The 23,477-nt window shown below is 34.3% G+C and overlaps 1 protein-coding gene across 2 annotated transcripts in view; it reads right to left on the reverse strand.

Annotated features, from left to right (window-relative positions):
* Positions 1–290: 290 nt before the first annotated feature.
* The window catches only part of LOC147074107 (uncharacterized), a 404,768-nt gene continuing 381,581 nt past the window's right edge, over positions 291–23,477 (reverse strand). For both annotated transcript variants that reach the window (XR_015070239.1, XM_085943705.1), the window contains 2 exons: positions 1,769–1,969; positions 291–1,311 (listed from right to left, as the gene is read on the reverse strand). Coding sequence is in view for 1 of the 2 variants with exons in the window: in XM_085943705.1 (XP_085799831.1) it covers positions 688–1,311; positions 1,769–1,969 (825 nt within the window). In the remaining variant the exon portion in view is untranslated. The remainder of the gene's footprint in view (positions 1,312–1,768; positions 1,970–23,477) is intronic.

A 23,477-nucleotide genomic window follows, 5' to 3' on the forward strand; every position in this document is an offset into this window, starting at 1 on the left:
AAGGTAGTAAATACATTTACATGGACTTTCCTTTGTCGGGCCTACATTATTGATACATCACCCATTCGGCGGGTTAATCCAGAATCTTCGACCGACATTGGCATATCTTCCAGGAGTTATATCACTCCATGTATATAATATCAAGTGGAAAATATGATTAACCTGAAATCAGATTAGCATGTAGCAAATATTATATAAACAGCCCTGTCTAATAGAGGATCCAACGTAACCCGCAGTATGATTAATATTTTTATGCATCTGAAATGGATTTTAGATTTTTTTTTATATTTGATTTATTAACTAATTGATGTTAATTATTGCATATTTCAATAATAAAACTTTTATGTAACAAAGTAGTTAAATGTGTGCTCATCATAATCTGCTAAAATAATATTGAGTGATGCTTGCAAAGGTTATGAAACTGAATAAATAAGTACCTACATAATATTAAAAATAATAAGTTTATAGGTGACAACGCCAGTTTTTAAAATGAATCAATTGATTCGTTAAACCATACTCACCATTAAGTCTGTAATAAAGAAAAATTTATAAATTGACACAAAATCAACAAGGACAAGTGAAGAATTAGAAATAGCAAAATCCATTAAGTAAATGTGTTTGTGCAAAGTCAACCTACCATCCAAGGTAGAGATTGAAAGGTAAATTATTAATAATATCTGTGTTGGTCTAATCGCTCGACGAAATAAAATTTGCTATCGATTCTAATGCCGTAGCTATACGTAAATTTGATGCAATCAGTTCGCGAGATGCTGTTCTATTGTCATTTATGACATCTTGAGCCATATTTAGAGCTGACTCAAGCGCGACAGTACTACGGGATTGTGTGTCCAACATCTCCCGAAGCAACGTACAGAACGTGCTGTGCGTGTTGCACACCTCGTTTAATTTCATCTCCTTCATTTTCAACGTATCTTGCTGAAATTTATCCAATATTTCCATGTGTTTTTTGCCAATGTCACACATTGCCTTTAAGTTTGACGCCTTGTTACGTGGTAGACACGGTGGGCCTACTACCTCTGAAACATGCAAATATTCTGGCGCTGCCACCTGTACCCTACGCTGTGATGTTGGCACGGCCAACTCCTCAATGGTATCGTCATCTGGATTCTCAATCATTGACTCCGGTACTTCATCTAGGCCTCGGACGGATGTCGGATGTACGAATTCCAATACTTGCAGATCTATTCCGGTTAAAACTTGGGCAGTTGAAGGTCCGCCTCCTGTAGCAGTCGAGTCTCTGATTATTGCGGCTTGCTTCCCTTTCGTTTTATTCCGTATATCGTGCCATGTCTGCAAATTATTAACCATTAGTTAAACACACCTTCACCTATATCATCTGTCAAGTTAAGGCGTGTCAACAATAAAAGACCCCGAACAAATAACCAAACGCGTACAAACTAAAAGGTTGGTATAATTTAACTAGGTACACCATGCGTCAACTTGAGATAAATTAACTTTAAAGAGGCCCATTATAAATATACACAGCTGTTTCCATGATTTTACTAGTACGGGTATTCGACCTTATAATACTTGTGACACCCTTTCATAAAACCCAAAAAATTAAACGCACATTGAACGCTGTTTGAATAATTATGAAATACCAAACCACAAATTATCGGTATTACACCGACCACAGTTCGATCGTGCCTCCGTTGTATTTTTATATTAATGAATCACTGCTGGGCACTCAAAATATATTAAGTTAGTACTTATAGCATATGTATAGTATTGGGTAGTGGGTACTCACCTTTCTCCAATGCTTCCAGTCTTTATTTGAGCCCGGAATCGCATTCAAAGTTAGAGTGATTTCTTGCCATTTACGTTGGGCGTCTTGGAATGTGAAGGTGTTTGAGAACTTCCCAGTTACCAATTCCGGCTCACTGCCCATGAAATCCAACAAGATTGTTTTCTGCTGCACACTACAATATGGTTTTCTTTCCATCTTGACCTGAAAAAAATAGAAAAACGTAACCTTACCAGACTGGATAAAGGAAACGAATGATGTAATTTTTGCGTCGCGTTTACTATATAGTAGGTATTTTGATTTCACAGGAGTTCCCGGCGACTATTTCATCGTAAATTCAATGTTACTACCTACAAGCCTGAAGAGTTTACAATCCGAAAAAATAAATATGGGTGTTGTATAGCTTAAAATGAATCAAAGACAGAAGATGTATGTTATATTTTGACGTTTACCTATAATATTATATCCATAGAGAAAACAAAAGTGGTAGGTACCTACCTACCTAGGTGTAATGTTGAGATGGACATAACCTTACCTAATTTCAATTAAGATCACTTTATTGAAGCTTCTCCTTTCTTTTGCTCGACGAAGGACGTAAATTCGTGTTCCTGTTTCCCGATTTACATGTTTATTTTGATATTTCGTTTCATATGTGACAGTGACATTGAAAATCAAAATGTCAAAATGAATAAGTTAGGTGTCGTCCACGACAATTACCAATTTATAAACAATAAAGATGCCAAATTATTATATTATTCACAATGTTACTTAATACTCTGTTATCTTGAGTTCAATTAATTATGTTAATGTTTTATAATGGTTTGTAATGAATAAATACCTACATACAAATAAATGTTATTGAAGACATTGTGTTTATTTTGTTAAATCTTGTTTTACAGTGTAATAATATCATATGGTTTCGCAATTATGTAAGGTTATATTCTACGTACATATATCTATATCATATTATACTAAATCAATCGAATATTATAGGAATTATACACAAACATAACCAACAAAAATAATGATTTCGTTTGACATTTCATTTTTGACGTTTCATCTTGTACCATAGACACCGATTTTCTCGGTTTTGGCGATGTTGCCAACTGGTCACTCGCGAATTAAAATAGTCCGTAGCGAGTGGCTTCAAAAATAGGTGTTATCGTATACGACATGAAACGGGCGATACTAACTTGTCATCCCACACGGTTGTCGACCACACGAGTCGATAGTTACGAATTCGGGCTGCAGAGAAGAACTAAATGGAGAGCTGAAAAATTGAGGGATGAAGAAATTTTGGATAAATACCAGGAATCTATAGAAACAAATTTAAAAATGACTTTAATAACCGATGATGTGAATGTGGACTGGGAAAATACAAAAAACTGTGTTATCACGAGTGCCACAGAAATTCTGCGGGAAAACAAAGCAAAAATAGATGCAGGATGGTTTGATGCTGATTGCAGGCAAGCACTGTTTGAAAAAAATGAAGCAAGGAAGAAATGCCTACAAAGGGAAACTCGCCAAAATTACGAAACTTATAAAGAAAAGAGAAAAACTGCAACAAAGCTCTGTCGAGAGAAAAAGCGATTGATGCTCAAGAGAATACTTCAAGACATGGAATGTCAAAGAAGAAACAATGATCCCAGAAAATTTTACAAGACTAAATACTATCAACCCTGATTAAACTCCTGTAAGGATAGTGAAGGACAAATGCTGATCAAAAAGAAGGACATTATGGAAAGATGGAAAGGCTATTTCACAACACTTTTAAATCAGGCTTATAATAATGGTCATGAGGAAACGGAAGAAGTATTGTACCACACTGCTGAGGAATTTATTGATGAGCCTACTCTGCCTGAAGTAAGAAGAGCATTAAGAACGCTGAAAAAGAATAAAGCACCTGGAACCGACAGGATAACAGCCGAGCTGATAAAGACTGGTGGCCCTACACTGGAAGCAAATATCCACAAGATAATTCTCAATATTTGGGAAAAAGAAATTCTACCTGAGGAACGGAAGATGGGTATAATAATCGTGCCTATTCTGAAAAAGGGAGACAAAACAATCTGCGATAACTACAGAGGGATCACAATTCTAAACACAGCTTATAAAGTTTTCTCATCTGTACTGTATAGCAGGTTAATGATCTATGGTGAGGAAATCCTGGGAGAATACCAATGCGGCTTCCGACCAAATAGATCCACCATAGATCAGATCCATCTTATGAGGCAAACTATGGAGAAAGCGCACGAATACAACCTGACACTCCACCACCTGCTTATTGATTTTAAACAAGCTTTCGCCAGTGTGAATAAGGATAAGATGCTGCAAAGCCTAAAAATACTGGGAATTCCCTTAAAACTAGTAAGGCTTATAAAGACCACACTGACGGATACTAATTACAAGCAGATCCAAACAGAAGATGATCGACCATGGTGGCACAATGAAAATAAAAGCAGAAAACGCTGGGCTGGAAATAAACCAGTCAAAAACTAAGTATATGGTCAGCACACGCGATCAGGTACCGCTGCAGAATATAGTTATAGGACAGCATGCATATGAAGAAGTGGACAAGTTCACGTATCTCGGATCCAGCCTAAATACCCAAAATAAGACAGCAGAGGAGATAAAAATCTGCCTTATCTCCGGGAATAAATGCTGGCATGCCTGCAAGCGACTCGTGGGGTCGAAAATTCTAGGCCGAAGAAGTAAACTTCTAATTTATAAAACGATTATAAGGCCAGTGGTCACTTATGGCTGTGAGACTTGGTGCTTGACTCAAAACGAGGAAAACAAATTAGCTGTCTTCGAGCGAAATACTCCGCAAAATCTTTGGACCCACGTTGGAAAATGGGAACTACAGAATTAAAATGAACCACGAGTTGGAAGAGCTGATTGAACAGCAAACAATCATAAGACACTGTTAGTTCCAAAGACTACGATGGGCGGGACATGTGGAGAGAATGCCTGAAGTTAGAGCGCCAAGGATCATGACAAAGTGGCTACCCCAACGGAAGAGACCCAGAGGAACGTCCAAGAAAGAGATGGGCTGACGCCGTAGAAATTGACTGGCTTCATATAGGAAGATCCGGTAACTTGAGAAGTGTGGCGAGAGATCGGAGTGAGTGGAGAGCGGTTGTGGAGGAGGCCAAATCCCACCCCGGGATGTAGCACCGGGGAAGAAGAAGAAGATACCATGTTACATATTTATGCCACCATTTTAATAAAAAAAATATTGGTGATAGATTTTACAAATCCATAGGTACGACCAAGAGGAAAACTAATGACTTATATTCGAGCACTGCAATATCGTCGCTATAGGATTTGTTTCCCGAATAGACCAAATGTCAATTTTACAGGAGACGAAAAACAAATTTCATTGTCGTATATTTTAATATCAGTAGATGTATCAATCATTCTTTCTATACTGTATGATTGCAACATTATCTAAGAATAGATTCCAAGAATAATATACTGGTATAAATCATTAAATGCACAGAAAATGCATTTTATTTACAAGTACTCACTGTGGATATTCGGGAAATTTTTAGCGCTCTCTTAGAATAATGGATATTCGGGACAAAATATGGACGTTCGGGATTTAAGACCGTAGCGTATTGCTGCACGGCCCACAGATTACTGAGTGGTCAAAAAGTACGCGCCTCAAATGTTATATCTATTTACACGATAATTGTTAATAATTACCTCTACTATTTAAATACTTAATGATCCTAATTACCCAAGTTCGTATGTAATAATAACATGCGGCAATCGCTTTTTCGATTTTTTTTCGGATTAAGTAATAAAATAGTTTTTAAGTAATTAACTATTTTTTTATTGAACGAATAATTCACAAGATTTAAGAATGTACCATTCTAATAATTAAACATACTAACATAATTTTTTTAAATCACTTCTGAGAAAATATATTATAAGGTATCTACTACTTCAATTACTAACCGACGTCACGGTCATTTCTCCAATATTTTATGATGGTACTTACTCGTACTTACTAACAATTTTATATTATTACTTTTTCAAAAAAAAAAAATAATCTATTTATATATATCTGTATATTATTATATCTATATATTTCTATAATTGACAATTAAACTTATTACAAACCACCAAATAAATATTATATATTTACTATTATAAGGAATAACAACACAAAATAATAGCATGAAAAAATAATTACCATTGGCTGCTAATATTAGGTAGGTACCAATATCCTAAGTATATAATATCCACCAAATAAATAGTTACTAACATACATATTAAATTAAATTAGCTATCAGCGCATTCAAAAATAAATAATAGCATCGCCTTTATTTTCATAGAAATACCTAGATTAAAAGTAAAATAAAGACAAACAATGTTTGATTAATAATAATTTGAAATAATAATTATTTTTTACGTCATAGTAGTTGCCGGGTCATACTGTAGAATTCATATAACCGTTGGGATTTTGTGTCATTTATCAAAACAAAATGCAGTTATTTAGGTTAAAATACCCACTTCCACAACTCTACTGTAAGTTCAGGGCGAACTGGTGATGTATCAGCTATGAATGATCTCTTCAAATTTGATGAATTCACTATTAAAACAATAGTAACGTTAAAAACAATATCAATAAGACGAAATTTGAAAGAAGTCTCCGGACGGCCGAAAAATATGAAAGTGGGCGTGATTGTTTTAGAGCTAGACAGCGTGAATGTGTGAGCGAGATGCACGGCGTGAGCGCGGTTTGATTGGCTAAAGTCATATTCGGGAAATAAACACTCAGCCAGAGATATATTTCGACCGAAATTAACTTGGATATTCAGGTACGAATAGTTGGACATTCGGGAGAACACCACGGAGTAATTGTAACTTAACATGGCGTATTCGGGTTTTTTGAAAAAATATCTCTGTTCCTAGATAAAAATATATTGTTTTTATATATGATTTCGGTAGAGTTCGATAAAAGAAATTGAACTGCATTAAAATGTCGATTTCGACAAAAATGGATATTCGGGAAACAAATCCTATAGCGACGATATAATGGATCTAATAAATGGAAATATTAATTTCAAACTGCGTTTTGGTGAAGAATAGCAAGAGCTCCCTCCAATCTCTTTGTCCCTGTACGAATAAATTAAAGTACTATTATGCAACCAAAATTCTTTGCAGCCTTCCTCAACTATATCAAGAAAGGCATGAAATAAAATAACTAAGAATACCTTCAGTTCTTGAAAACAAGTATGGTGGCTGATTATCACTAATTTTATAATAATCTGTCATTTGAAAGCTAACTCGAAAATTAAAATGAATTAAATATTATTTTGTTCATTTATGTGATGCTTATTACCCCTATTTATGCGATTTTATTGAATTTTCCAACATAATGTAGACAAGCAATAGATACTGTAAAACTTGGTGCTGTTTATTTTAATTCAAACATTGTAACTCCCAGCTCAAATCTCAAAAAAACAAAAGCAAACCATGTAACTCCTCTATATTCTATGTTAATAAATATTTAGTAAAAATGACCAGACTTACTCATTTACAACATTAAAATACTAAAAGTGTTCAAATTTCCTAAACCAGTCCGTTTTATTTTAAAACAGTTTTTTCTTCCTTCTGTGAAGTTGGTTAATACGGAGTTACAAGTTCCGCGCATTTAGTTGACGAAATGTCATTCCAATATTATCTTTTGAAGAAAATATCGTTGCATAAAAATACATTGCATTTTTCAAAAATATGCATACCAACCTGATTATTGTATTATAACTTATTTATTTTTTATTACGGAACATAAGTTAAAAACAGTAGGTAAGTATAATTATTATTTACTGCGTTTTTGCTTATGAAACTAACATTCATCCATTCAAAATCATAAATAAAAAGACAAATTTTAAGTTTAATAATGATTTTTTTTAAATTTTGACACTTTTGTGTATACAAAATATTTATTTTTAAGTAATCTATTATAAACCGAAATATTTAGAGAGCATACACCGTTTTGGCTATTTTGCGAGATTCTTTTGACTGGATCTTCCAAACGGATGCGGTTGTTTTTGTTCGGGATATTTTGACGGGGTACTTAGTGAAAATGGAAAAATTGGAATTTTTCGGGTAATTTACATGGAAAAACAATACAAAATACATCAAAAATCATTTAATTAAATTACTCAAAGGTGTGCATTTAAAAAATGTGGAAAAAAAATGTTTGATGTTAAAACTTGACGGCCATTCAAAATCAAATTTATAGCTTAATATAAGAGATAAAAAACTGAAAAATCATGTTAAAGTTTAAAAAAATATATGTAATCGTATGTACCTAACAAAACAATTTTAAGATAAATTTAATGGTTCAAGTATCAAGTCACTAAATTTAAAAAAATAATATCTCTTAAGATATAATCTCGAAATCAAAAAAAGTACATGCACAAACGTAAGCCAAAAATAGGCAAATTGATGACCTAATAAAAAATTAAAAAAGTTTGTTGGATGGTTCTACTTAACGTTCATCAAATATTTCATATCGAATAACTCACGCACTATATGAGAAAAAAATAAAAAAAGTATGCAGAATTGCGCATTAGCTATGCGACAAGAGATTTCACTAAAAAAAATATTTTTAAACCCACGCAGTCAGGTTTGCATACAAACTTAAGAATTAAATAGCGCGCTGAATACAGGTGAAAAGGCAAAAAAAATCGTGCATTAACGTTCACTACCAACGCACTAGTGCTTACAATTTAAATTTTGAAAAAAATATAAGTTTAGTGACACAAGTATCCAGCATTTAGCTGGGTCACCCAAATTGAAATGCGAATAACCCCCTTAATGTGCGTGCACAAACGAAATAAACGCGTGTACAAACGTGCACTAACGATGCACAAACGAATGCACTCAAAAAAAGTTGAAATTTCAACATTGGGTGACCCAACGTTTAGCTGGAACACCCAATTTGAAATTGGAATTTTTCGGTTATTATAGGTGCACAAACGAAAAAAAAACGTGCACAAACGTGCACTAACGATGCACAAACAAACGCACCCAAGAGTTTTAACATTGGGTGATCCAGGTAAATGGACCTTTGCATTCGCCCTTTTGGTAGAGTGATGAATGTCGATTTCAACCAATCATCGGGAATTATGCCCGTTTCGTTAATTTTATTAAACAAATCAACGAGAATTTCTAGTTGATCTTCTTCTAATAATTTTATCATTTCGTTGTAAATATTATCAGGGCCGACAGCTTTACCATTTTTAGAATTTCGTATTGCGTTTATTATTTCTGCAATATTTATGCATGGGGCTTGTTCACATTCTTTAAAAGTATAGCCAATAGGTCCCCTATCATCATCAAACAGATTTTCAATATATGTCTTCCAACGAGTCAGCTTCTTTTCTATATCTAATATAATACGCCCATCTTCGTCTTTCAAGATAGTTGATGAGGTTCCTTTCGTAATTCCCAATGTTTCCTTTATCTTCTTGTGCATATTAAAGGAATCGTATTTTCGTTGGAGACTTTCAATTTCTTTGCATTGGTCGGACATCCATTCTTCTTTAGCTGTACGAGCTGTACTTTTAATGGTATTATGAATTCTCCTATATTGAGTTTCATTTTTATTTTTCCATTTTCTTCTTTCGTCCATTTAAGACAGAATCTCATCTGACATTCATTTTTGCTTCTTAGCTGTTCTTTTATATTCGAATTGATTATTAGATATGGAGGAGAACACATCTTTTATCCTGTCCCACTTGTCTGTTATGTCAGAGGATGTAATGACTGAAGTTTTTATTTGTTCTATTTCTGTTTTCAGTGCACTTTTTACTTGTTGTTTGACTTCGGGATCCTTCAGTTGATTAATGTCAACACGTTGGGTTTCGCGTTGTTCCCTCAGTAATCTTTTTAATCTAATTTTTACTGTAGCTACAACAGGATTGTGGTCAGATGAGATGTCAGTACCTGGATAAGTTTTAGTAGATGTTACGCTATTTCTGTAACGATTGCGAATTAATATAATATAGTCTATTTGATTTCTTACAATGTTATTGCCATCATCTTGTGGGGATTTCCATGTATACAATCGCCTTGCTGGAAGTTTGAATAATGTGTTACAAACAATCATACTCTCTTCCTGGCAAAATTGTAGCAATCTTTCTCCTCGATCATTTCTTTGTCCTAGAACAAATTCTCCTACTAACTCTCCATTTCTACCTTTACAAATCTTTGCGTTAAAATCTCGTATTATCAAGGTTACTTCATTATGTTTCGTCGATTTTAGAATTTCATTTATCTGTTGATAGAATTCTTCTATAACATCGTCATCTTTGTCGGCAGTTGGAGCGTACACCTGTATTGTATTAACATTACCCATCCATGATTTGAGTTGTAATAGCATTAGTCACTGTCAGAGTAGGGAACAAAACTATCAACCGATCTGTTAATTTTATCGGTCACTATGATACCCACTCCATTTCGATGGTGGTTATCATCATTTCCCGAGTAATATAAGGTGCCGTTGTCAGTTTTAATTCTGCCGTTTCTCTTCCACTTCACTTCGCTGATACCAAGGATGTCTAATTTTAACCGATTCATTTCTATTATAACGTTTTGCAATTTTCCACTTTTAAACATAGATCGCACATTCCAGGTCGCAATCTTCATAGCCGGCCCGGGGATTCTTAGCACCCTCTGACCATTTAAAGCCTGGCAGGGACTGAGGGCCATTAAATTTGATTTTCCAGCCATGATGATTACTAGGGATATAGTTAATGTGGTAGTTTCCCGTTGCTTTCCACATCGCATGTCAAAGCCATTAAAGCCGTTGCGACCATGCCTTCGGTTATCTAAATGTAAGCTGTACCAAAGTCCAACCTCTCCACCTTACATCAGTACTTATTTAATAAATAATTGCTGCTGCCCAATACCAGGGATATTTATTGACTCCCCAGTCTAGATCCGCTGTGTTCTGCGATACCAGGGTCACCTCTAGGAGGATGTGGTGCTGGAACCACGCACAGACGGTCTCGGTAAGGGTGAGGCTAATGATCTGTTTTAGATCTATATTACGCATCCACTTGCCTTGTAGGACAGCGAGGACCAGCGTCTGGTTTACTCAGAACAAAGGTAGGTACTACCTCTGCAGTCCAACTTAACCCTATGATAATAATAGGTAAACATATTATACTCTCTTACTGTTGATTCGCCCGCAAAAAAATGGAAGAATTTTTATATTCTGCATGTCAGCATTCCCATATGAATATAATATGTATAATATCTTCATAATATGAAGTTCATGTGATTTTTTTTGTCATAAGTTAATTTAATATTCCATGTTTTTTTAGTTTGGTCCTACAACATCCGCATTGACTCAGATTACAAGTCTTTGAACGCCAATTAGTGCATCGGAAGTACAAGACCTATACGAAGAAAATCAGATTGATGAATTAGATATTAAAAAAGAACTCGAGGTATATCAAACGATTCCTAGTACAGACGCCATCTGTCACATTGCAAAGCGTAATCTTATTCAAACAATCACAGATCTTGAATCATTGGTAGCTGTTATAAAGATAGAGAAAATAATATTGCATGAAGAAAATTTTGTGTGCTGTATTTGCTTCGAGCTTTTTGCATCATTCGACTTACTGAAACATCACAAGGAATTTCATGAAAAAGAAAGCTTTAAAACCACCCTTTCAGTAGTTAAAAGATTTAAATGTGACAATTGTCACTATTCAACTCATTTCGCAAGCGTTTTAAAGAAACATAGTATGATTCATTCTGCTGAAAAACCTTTTAAATGCGAAAAAAGTAATTACTTAGGTGTATGTGCATCTCATTTCAAATTACACAGTATGACACATTCTCACGTAAAACCATATAAATGTAGTGAATGTGATTATTCATGTATTAAATCTCGATATTTGAAATTACACAAAATGACTCTTTCAGGTCAAAAACCTTTCATTTGTGATGAATGTGAATTCTCTACTATAGATTCAGGTATCATGAAGAGACATAAAATTACTCACTCTGGCGAAAGACCATTTAAATGTGACCAATGTAATTACTCAGCTGTACGCGCATTTGCTTTAAGATTACACAAAATGACACATTCCGGCTAAAAGCCATTTAAATGTACTACCTGTAATTATTCGTGTAGAACATCGAGTATTTTGAAAATGCACACATTGATTCATTCTGAAAAGCTATTAAAATGTGGTGAATGCAAATTTCTAACTACAGATTCTGGTAACATGGAAAAACATGTAATGAGTCATTCTAAAGAAAAGCTATTAAAATGTGACTAATGTAATTATTCAGGTATACGTATTTTTGAAATGAAAAGACATAAGCTGACCCATTCTGTTCAAAAGCCATTCAAATGTAGTGAATGTAACTATTCGTGTATAAGATCTTATGACATGAAATCACACAAAATGACTCATTGAAACGTAACCATGGCTAAATAGATATAGATAATTCGTTTAAACATCCGGACCTAGCTCAATACAAAACAATAAAGGCGGTACAACATGAGAATTTCATCCCTGTAGGATTACAATACCTACATAATAGAAGGTCGTGGATTACCACGTGGTCTTTTGGTTATAGATCTTCCAGGTTCCAGCACTTCGGATTAAGAAAATAATAAATTAATTATAGTATAAGAGGGCGCCACCTGGCCTGACTCCTCCCCTGGCATATTTCTATATACGGGACAAATCAGGACAAGAAAAATAATAAGATCATTTAAGAATGTTTCAAAATGAACACTAAAGCAAGTTTATTGAAACCAGTAAAACAACAAGGATACACGCGGACACAGCCGGAGGTACATTATGAAAGTTACAAAATTAGTTTCGAACCAAATGCCAGAATACCTATCAACACAACCAGAGTAACCGGGGGGAGGTTATTACAAATTTTAAGAATAAGGAATCTAGTCCTTCAAACAAATGATACAATAAATACCGTAGGTGGTAGACATCTTGGCTAGGTGGCTGGGCGGCCAGCCCGTCCGACGTCTTTCCTCGCCCGCGATCCAAACTAGACTTCCTTCATTGCGATGCGCATTTCTCCAGTAACGCGCAGGAAAGGTGCCAACTTAAAATCGTTTCCGCGCAATCCTGCCAATCCGACGATGTAACACACTCTTCAACGAAGTTGCCAGTGTTCGAAAACGTATATTATTCACAAGACCGGGAATAATAACGTTACATTACCCCCCTCGTCGAGAAAGAAGGTCCGGCCAGAGGTTGGAACTTCTCCTGGCGTCGTCCGGTGGTAGTATGAGTTATAGGTAGTGTCGCTTCCGGAGCGCGGATAACATGGCCATCACTACTCTTTTGGGTGGAGATGCGGTGAGTAAAGGTAGAACTCCCACTCTGCTTTGGTCGGCAGAGGAGTATAAATTCAGTAGAGGCAGGTAGCGCAGAAGTAGTTCACAAAATATTTTCCAAATAATTCCCTCCGTTATAGAAGGGCAGAGATAAGTCTTGAGTTATGTCGGTGTTCCCGTCATGTCGGGCGGCGGATTCCGTGATGTTCGGTCGCATAATCTTCCCTACATCTCTTCATGTTATGTTAACCGATAACTCCAATAATAATTTTTAAAAATTTGTAAAGTGGGAAAAAGCTAAAATACTATAAATTCTTAGGCATTGGTTCGTAAGGCAAAAAAAAATTTTTTTTACAAGTCAGCAGTAGAAAGTAGTTACAAAAGGCATTCCATTTTTATAAATAATGGAATATTAAATCAGTTCTTACAACCCATTACTATGGTATTCTCCCAATAGTTTTAATCAGTGCCCAGACAATGATGTACTGGCACAATTTTAAAGTCTAAGTATGTAATCAATAAATTTGCTTTAAAAATTGCTTACACAAAATAACCGTTCATCAAATAGAACGTACAACAAGATTAATAGTCTCCTTCACAGTATAAAAGACAACAATTAATTGTTTAATTTTAGATAATAAATATTTGCTAAGGTAATAGTTAGCTTAAAAGTAATCAGTACTTTTTTTAAATTCAAGTTAAGTTAAGTCAAAGATAAGAATTCGCCAGCAAACAGGAACCGTCAAAAGAATTTAACTTGTGAAAATAGAAAAACTTTCCATAACTCCGGCGTATAAAGCCAATACCAGTTTTTAATTTACCGCAGATGGGTGATCTTACGGAAATTATTTCTAAAACATTCAACAGATAATCACACTATGGCTATTCAGGTATAATCTCATATAGTGAAAAGTAGTAACAATAGAAGTTGCCATTTGACAATGTAGGCAATGTACCAACAGGTATCAGTAGTAAGTATACCTCAGTATACAATAGTGAACAACAGTAGTCAATACTAAACATAATAGTTAATAGTAGACATATTAGACAATAGTAAACTCCGCTTTGATTCCTAACATTTGATTTCTATTCTCTTTTCGGAATAAATTTACTGGTCCTGAATCCTAGTCCGAAGTAGTATATCATTTAATATTATATTACAAAATTCAAGTGTCAGAACACTTAGTCATATAAAATTAAGCTACTGTTTGTTGGAATCCCTGTAAGCCTAGCGTCCAAAAATATGACAAGAGATGAAAACACAAGCCGCCGGTTCAAAATGCGTGTAGAACTTTCAACAAGACAAACAATCAATATAGTTGACACCTAAATCAGAGGGAAGCTCTAATAAAATATAAAAGGAAAAAAAAAATATATACCTACGTTAGTAAACTACTTTAAACGTCTACCATGTGTTATAAGGCGTCATAATTATGTTCCAGAGTATACGGTTCAATCTTCGAAATTACTCTAAACAACTCGCGACAGTAAAACTAACTGTATCCCTTTCACGCAACAACTTAAGGTTAAATTAATAGTACCACACCGCAGACGCTGAAACACATCGACCAAACAAAACATGAGACAGTCCGAGGCGGAACCCGTGCCTTGACCCGGAAGTTCCACTCCAACCACCGGAGAACTAATCCTGAGGTTAGAGTTCCTTGAAGACACCATTCCAACAGCGGGCTAACAAAAGGAAGCTAAGAAAGTGCTAAACGTAAACCAAACAACGTCGAGTAAAATCAAAAATCAAGTCTGAAGCTATGAGTAGTAATATAACCTTCACAGGTTGAGGCTTCTCACATTCGAGTAAGGACATTCTCTAAAAATATAAAATTTAAAATGGCTCCAGATACCGTTTTAAACAAAACGTCCAACTAAATCTACAAAAGAAAGGTACCTACCTACTCTCAATTTGATATCAGGCTGCTATCTCCAAATCGTCAAAGTAGATTCCAACGAATCTCGAGGCCGGAATGACATTTGTATATATTTATCACATCGTGTCAAACCTCAAAAAAACTCCCACCATTTCGTCAAAGAGCGCGATGGAATCATGATATTATAAACATGAATTCCAGAACGCAAAGAAGTAGGCTTAGTTGAAACAATCAGCTCCGACCAGCGCTGCCTTATCCAGTGAACTAGAGAGAAAAGAAAGTGTCTAACTCCCTAGAACAAACGTTGCAACTATTAGTGTCAAGAGCACGACCATATACAATCAGTTCCAGTCGCCGGGAGCAAAAATCATAACCGGTCCATCTTCAGTACCGATTCATGATCGCTGTAAGAAATAGTAAAAGTAGAGCACGACCAGATACAATAAGTTCCAGTCTGCGGGAGCAAACATCACAACCGGACCATCCTTGGCACCGATTCGTGATGGCTAAGAGAAGTAGAAGTAGAAAAACACACTAATAGCTGAACCAAAAACAACAACAAGCAACCAGCACCTGAATCAAATTACATCTGCGCGACAACGCGAGTTTTCCTGCATATCCCAATGGTATAAAAATATTTTATGTTTTAATTAAATATAAAAACAAATAATCAAAGAGTTAGCAGTTTTTTCAAATTAGACAGTTTCATCAAAAAATTTGTTTCGCATCACTAATATAGTACATTACACTAAACAGTTAATTCACTCGCCCCGAAGCTCTTCGACCAGCTGGTCCCTGCCTAATCCATGGGATCGAACCCTCCTATCTATGTTTACACAATTGGATATAGTTTTTGATTACCACAGTTTCATTTGGCTGGAGGCGAAATGTTCTGTTGTACGCCTCCGTTTGGAAGGATCATGACACCAGGATATCCAGGATATCTTGACAGCAGGGCACAGCAAATCGAGGAGTCTCTGCTAGGTACCACCAACAGTTATTTCTGAAAGCATTTGTAGAGAATATCTATTGTATAATGCAAAACAAAACAGTAGCATAGTATTTACAGGAATGTGAAAATGCTAGCTGAAATGTGATTAATGGATCTAATCACGTATGAGTTAAATAACTATTAGTCAAATTTTAAATCAGTTATTTATCAAATCGAAAAAAAATTGGTTCCTTTGTGTAAATAGGACCAAAGTCAAGAGTAGAAAAAGTTTATATACTTATATAGAAAGCCACTATAGTTAATCCAAATTATTAGAAATAATACAGTAGGTCTTAATTGAAAAGACAATGCAACAAAAGCACCAAATAACTCTTGTTTTCCATTATTTACAAGATTAATAGTACGACTAGTAGAAAACAATATAACTTGTTGAGTTAATATCTTCTAACTTATAAATAAGGGCTTATAATAGACAACAATTATATACACTCAGATACGATCATAAACAATCAACTCACGTTCAGAGAGATTTAAGATTATACACATAAGTATTTCAAGTAACTATAAAGTACTATTCTACTATTCTTAATAATTAATGTATTAAGTTTTAACGTGAAGTATCACGGAAACACTCCCCTACTAAAAATAGAAAGTACCTATACGTGATCAACGCCAGTCATCAAGAAAAATCAAATAAGTAGGTAAGGATTTTAATACACCAGCATATCATTTAGTGAGTGTATTAATTCAAAAAATTGAGACAAGCAAATTATCACTGCGGGTTCAGATTTATTAATTACAATTCTGTCGTTATAGGTATAATATTAACCTGATTGAGTTCTAACTTTAGTTAGTTTAGATCAGTTATTAGTTAGATTAGACATGACGATCTCTAGATATTTATTTGTCAAATAAGATGGCTTCAATAAAAATAATGTAAATTCCCATAAGGTATTGAATCAGGAAATTCAATAGTTATTAACGAGTTCAATAGCAGTATGACTAAAATGAGTTAGTAATTTTAATACTGTAAGTAATGCATAAAAGTGAAAATTCAAATCTCAGTAAAATTTTAGACTGTAGAAGATAGTTTTTGAATAACCTGGTTTTCCAGGAACCTGGGTGATAGTTTACTTAAAAAGTAACTCGCTTGGTTTGACGTAACGCAGTTTCGTCTCCAAACAACATCTCCGACGTCGATCTCAACTCGTTTCCTTCTAAGGTTGTAACGTTGGGCGTTAGAATGGAAACTTTCTAAGAGTTGTTCTTGAACAATTTCATATATTTCAGGTAAATTAAGTAATTTGTCAGAGAATACAGACAGATCAGCATGATTAGGTAAAGTAAGGTTTTTATCAGTAGGGCAATCTCGAGGAAAGTGAAAACGTCCTTCAAGAATCATTTCACGTCCATGCATGAGGAAATAGGGTGAAAATTTAGTAGCCAAGTTGACAGTTGAATTCAAGGCAACTTGGACATGAGATATATAAGTAGGCCATGAGCGTTGGTCTTTCCCAACTAAAATTGCTTGCGTATTTATTTCAGGGTACGAGAATAAATTACGTTACAAAGAGTAGGAGTCAAATCATAGTTCTCATTGAGTCATATGGTCAAAATATACAGCTTTTCTGTGCTTGATGGTTTTACTTACCTTTAAGTTATTTTGTCTTATTTGCTGCTGTTAAAAACTTCACATTAGTAATGTGATCAGACCAGGATATCTGCATGGTCCCCGTTACAGCCACACACATATACCTTTATCATCTTCTTATTTAACGTCTCAGCTTTGACTCAATAGACCAGAACGTAACGTACCTACTGATGTACCTACCCTCATGTTCGAAACTAGCTCAGGGTGTTGGTGCGCACTTGGGGTTTCAAATAAATTGTTTGTTACAACTTTGTAATTTAGTGCTATAAAGGAGCACGGGTTTAGAATTAAAAAAAAACACCAGGATTAGCTTTATTTTCTATATTGTTTTCACCAGTTATTTTTATAATAATCCTTTACACTTGCATCTTAATATTAATTTATGACTTAATAAAAATACTCCCTTTATAACAAGGTTCTAAATATTTCTTATTTTTAGGTATCTACCTAATTATTGTTCTATAGCACATTCCGAATTACTCTTAACAATTATTATTGCTTTGGATTATAATCCTTATTGTTCTTATTCTATAATAATTATTATTATATTTGAGTTATGACTTAACGCTTTCGCTGCTGAAGAGATAATGAGATTTTAATTGCCCCCTTTAAAATGCACGTTAATGACATCGATCGGCCGCCTGGTTATTACGCGCCGTGTGCGTGTTCCGCGTCCAAAGTATTGAACACCTAGCGATGACTTTAATTTAACCGGATAATTAATACAATCTCTGCAGCGACCGGCGTCAGCTGTAAGTTTGCACTATTTTTCATAACAAACCGTTGAGGTCATATTTCGTGCATCTCAGTCTGAGGCTCTAACTGCCTTTCCCGCGTGAACCGGCGCTTTTTACAGAGGTCAATTACTCCGCGTTAATTGGTTAACGGTTTACATAAAAATTGTTATCCGAATACATAAAATCTTATATCTACAAATATTTCCAACATTGTCTAAGTACAAATCTTGTTAATAATGAATATTAGGTTCTTATCTTAATACACATGCCAAATTACATAATGATGCTTATTTACAATTCAAAATTATACCAAATCAAACATTATTGTAATATAATTCTTATTACCTACTTATTTTCTTTAGCTTTCGTCTGCTTTTTTTCGTTAGCACTATCATCTACGTTATACTTATATGTTTATCAATTAGCGGCTCTATGTTACGACCGTACACCCTGGATAAACGTCAGAATTTATTACAATATTTGAAAGCATCTAAGCGACACTTTTTGAGCATAGGACAATCATTGAAAAATTGCTATTATATGGGTAAAACGCTATTATAAGCCTAGACAATAAGTACAAATATAATTTTTATATTTGTTCTTATTGTCTACGATTATAATAGCGTTTTAGCCATATAATAGCGATTTTTTCCATGATTGTCTATGCTCAAAAAATCTCGCTTAGATGCTTTCAAGTATTGAATAAAGAAATCTGACGTTTATTCAGGGTGTACGGTCGTAATATAGAGCCAATACTGGTGCACACCCTCACAAATGCGATTTGTGTTCATATAGATGCTCGCGAATTAAATTTTAAAGACACAATGACGCATTCTGAAGAAAATCTAATAAATGCAATGTATGTTCATATAGATTCTCGCGAATAATATGCGTACTTGCTAGACCGAGGATTAGAACCTGAGACCCTCGACGCAATAGGCCAACTCTTAAGCTGCGCCGGCATTTTTGGTGACTGGTGAAAAACCTTATAAATGCAATGTATGCTCATATAGATGCTCGCAACTTAGTCATCTTAAAAACAAACAAATGACCAATTCTGGTAAAAAACCTTTAAAATGCGATGTATATTCATATAAATCCGTGCGACTTAGTTGTCTTAAAACACATGAAATGAATATATACATATATAGAACATACTCGTGAAAAATCTTATAAATGCAATGTATGTTCAATTGGATGCTCGCGACGGAGTAATCGTCAAACACATGTAAAGATACTTAATGGTGAATAACCTTTTAAATAAATTGACTACCTATACGGAGCCTCGGCACAACATTATCTTAAAGTTCATAAAACGAAACATGAGAAAAACCATTTGCGTGTGATCTATTTCATTTTAAATGTAAACAAATATGTCATTTAAAAACTCATAAACGTGATGAATTTAAATATAAATGTAAACAGATATGTATGTCGGTACGTTGTTTAAGAACTCATAAACTCACACATTCAGAAGAAAACCATTTGCGTGAAACAATTGTCGAAGCCGTCAGAGGCAATAACTTACCTACAAAACTTCATTTGATATCGATTCTGAAGAGTATAATATGAAGTTTTTGTCTAACACTTCTCTCCTTACATAATACCTACCAGAACTACAAGCATACGTTGCACCATCTGGAGAAACAGAGAAAAAGAAAAAAATCATAATACCTATGCAAATATTATTAGGAAGAGTTAAGTGCCTGCAAGGTAACTCCTATATACAAAATAAATATAAATGTCATTCCAATATTATCTTTTGAAGAAAATATCGTTGCATAAAAATATATTGCATTTTTCAAAAATATGCATACTTAATTGTATTCTTATAACTTATTTAGTTTTATTGCGGATCATATTGTTAAAAAACAGTAGGTACCTAAGAATAATTATTAATTACTGCTTTTCCCGTATGCAACTGACATTGATATATTCAAAATCATAAATAAAAAGATAAATGTTAAGAATGTTGAATGTTTTTGTAATTTTGACACTTTTGTGTAATCAAAATATCAATTTTAAGGTAGTCTATTATAAACTAATACATACGTCACAAGGTAATAATTTAATCACCAAATATAATTTATATAAATTAATCGAACGTTTTGACAATGCCCGTGTTTCCCAAGGAATAAATTCAGTTTACTAAAGTGGAATATTGTTTTGATTCCAGCCTGTTTTCACGCTGAAATGGAGGCCTTTGGAACAGATGATCAGAGCAGGATTACGCATTCGTATGGACTCGGGTGTCGACACGCCCGAGTACCCACTTCCTGGTCCATCTCGGACACAAAGGAGGTCAACGGAGTGACCGGTGTGGAAGAAGAAGTGGGTGAGGTCGTTCGTGGTAGGCGAGGACATGCAAGGCGTACCTAGTGCTCGTGTGACTGAATCGTGGTCAACAGCAGAATAAACTCCAGCACCTGGGCAGTTTACAGTAGTGTCGGGTTGGCTGGTGAAAAACATTAGTCTGTGGGACTATTCGCATAAATAGAGGTCTTCAACTTGAGTCCAGTCTTTGAATGGAAGGGCGAGTTGGTTATCTGTATAAAAGGAGATATTAGGTATCTTACATTCTTGGAGAGATAAGCCCATAGTGAGGATATCATCTATCCATTTCAGCGACATGATTTGGGCCCCAATTACAGAAATAAACGACAAGTATTTTAGCCAACGTAATAATAATTGTATTGTTAAGTAGGTATTAAGTTAATTAATATTTCACTGTTCTCTGTGACCGTAATTATTGTCTTCGCTTATAATAGCGGTTATTTTTATTGTCTACGATTATAATAGCTGGATAGCCATGGTTGTCTATGCTCAAAAAATGGCATTTAGATACTTTCAAGTGTATAACTAAACAATCTGACGTTTACCCAGGGAGTAGCGTCGTAACATAGAGCCCCAGTATTAATTGTCATTCAACATATTTTAAGACTACAAGGTGTTTTAAATGACATATTTGATTACATTTCAAATCACAATCATCACACGCAACTGGTTTTTCTACTGAATGTGTAAGTTTATGAGTTCTTAAACAACGTATTCAATACATTGCTGCCAAAAGTTAGTAAGTCGATAGTTTAGGTATTTTGAGCTTACCACGGATAAGATGTCTTTACTTATATACGTTTGCTAGAAAAAAAAATCAAGATCATCCGATTTTTAGAACATTGTATTTTTAGCTATTCATTATGTTGATAAAAATACGTAACTCTTGATTTTTCAATTTCCCAACATCAAAAGACTGTAGAGATGTTTACAGTATATAGAATAATGTAATTACATTATTTACAACAGAAGGTATATCGAAGAAATATCAGAAACATTATCAAATTACATAAACTTATTCAATGAAAGAACTTAAAGTTCTAATGTGTAAGTTCATAATATGAACTTACACATTCAGGAGAAGACCCATTTGCGTGTGATGAATGTGATTTCCAATATAATCAAATATGTAATTTAAAAGTACCTAGTAAGCTTAAAACATATTATGGAATGGCAATACTGATAAAAAAACCTTATAAATGCGAATAATGTTCATGTAGATGCTCGCAAATTAGTTGTCTTCTCCTCTCTTCCATCAATAAACGTACAATATCATAGATAAATTATTTCTCATACCTTATTGAATCCCGTTCACGAGAATTCTCTCTCACTCTGGAGATGGTTGGATTGATAGTTATTAACTGAAATTGGTACTCATAATCCGGCATTGTTACTTGCATACTTATTATTATTCTGCCGATAAGTTGCCATTTTTGACAGCTTGCAATACTGTTCTATATTGATAGGTTGGCCCATAGACTAAGGTTGGCCTCCGCCACGACGTGAAGTTATCGGCAGAATATTATAATATATATTATGTATCCCTTCGCCGGCCACGGCCGATTAATAACGATTGATCGTTTCAATAATAATATATAGTAATATTTTGTTATCATGTCGAAGCGTAATGAAATATGCAAGTTCCTATTTCTTTCGAGCGTTGATTATATTTTGGTTTTTATTTCTTTTTAAATAAAGCTACGTCTTTTTCAACCTTGTAAATGGCTAATTTTGAAACAATAATAATTAATGTCGTCCACGAAAGCCGACGATAAGCGCGGTTGCAATGCAGATACGTTTCATAAAACACTTATTTACATATTCCAAAGTTTTTTCGTCGGCCTTCAAGACAAGTAATAAGATAGTAGTTATAATATATTAAGTTGTAGTCTACCCCTAGGTTGAAAGCATAACCGAGAAAATTAAGATTTAAAAAAATTACGAGGTTAGTTTGGTATATGTAATATGAAAACACGCTTCATGAATATTTATGATAAGTATATTATGCCGAAAGGTAAGTTTTAAGTAGGAAAAGTGGCATTTTAATGAAAACCAGTGACGTTTAATTTCAATCAGTGCTAGCCGTTTTATCGAGGCTATTTGACCGGGCCATTTGTTTGTGGAGGCGAAATGTTTTTGGGGCTCATAAACTGGAGCCTGTTTTATTTATTATACATTTAATTAAATGAATACAAATACGGAATACTGACTATGGATAAATATTATTATCTTATAAAAACAATCACTAATCAAAGAGTAAATAAATGCCATTCAATGGCTCATTTCATCTCACTCGTATTTCTTATTTTATTGATTAAATTTGAGTCGGAATAATCTGAAATAATAACAATATCGTTTAGTTAACACGGCTAAATTATCTATAACGTTATTTTGAAAAATTTTCCTTATTTTCGCATACTTACCTACCTATTTGAAGCGTTTTTATATGAAGGTTTAAGCACGAGTGTCTTTGTGTCGAAGGTTACTTTATAATTATTTAAATTTTATGAAATGCATTGGCGAACTCTAATATGCTATACTGATTTTTGTAATCTATTTTTCATTGTAAAAGATTTTTATATATGTAGTTATAATAGCGTGTTACCCATATAATAGCATTTTTTCAAAGATTGTCTATGCTCAAAAAGTGTCACTTAGATGCTTTCAAATATTGAGAAAAAAAATCTGACGTTTACCCAGGGAGTAGCGTCGTAACATAGAGCCCACTTCTGCTACCAAAGACTGCGCTACAAATGCAGCAAATCAAATTACGTGAGAAATGGATTTCCCTTCTTAATATAAGGCGAA

This window comes from Rhyacophila brunnea, unplaced genomic scaffold (assembly GCF_057557595.1).
Source record: "Rhyacophila brunnea isolate RB1 unplaced genomic scaffold, BYU_Rbru_1.0 scaffold_16, whole genome shotgun sequence".
NCBI classification, from domain to species: domain Eukaryota; kingdom Metazoa; phylum Arthropoda; class Insecta; order Trichoptera; family Rhyacophilidae; genus Rhyacophila; species Rhyacophila brunnea.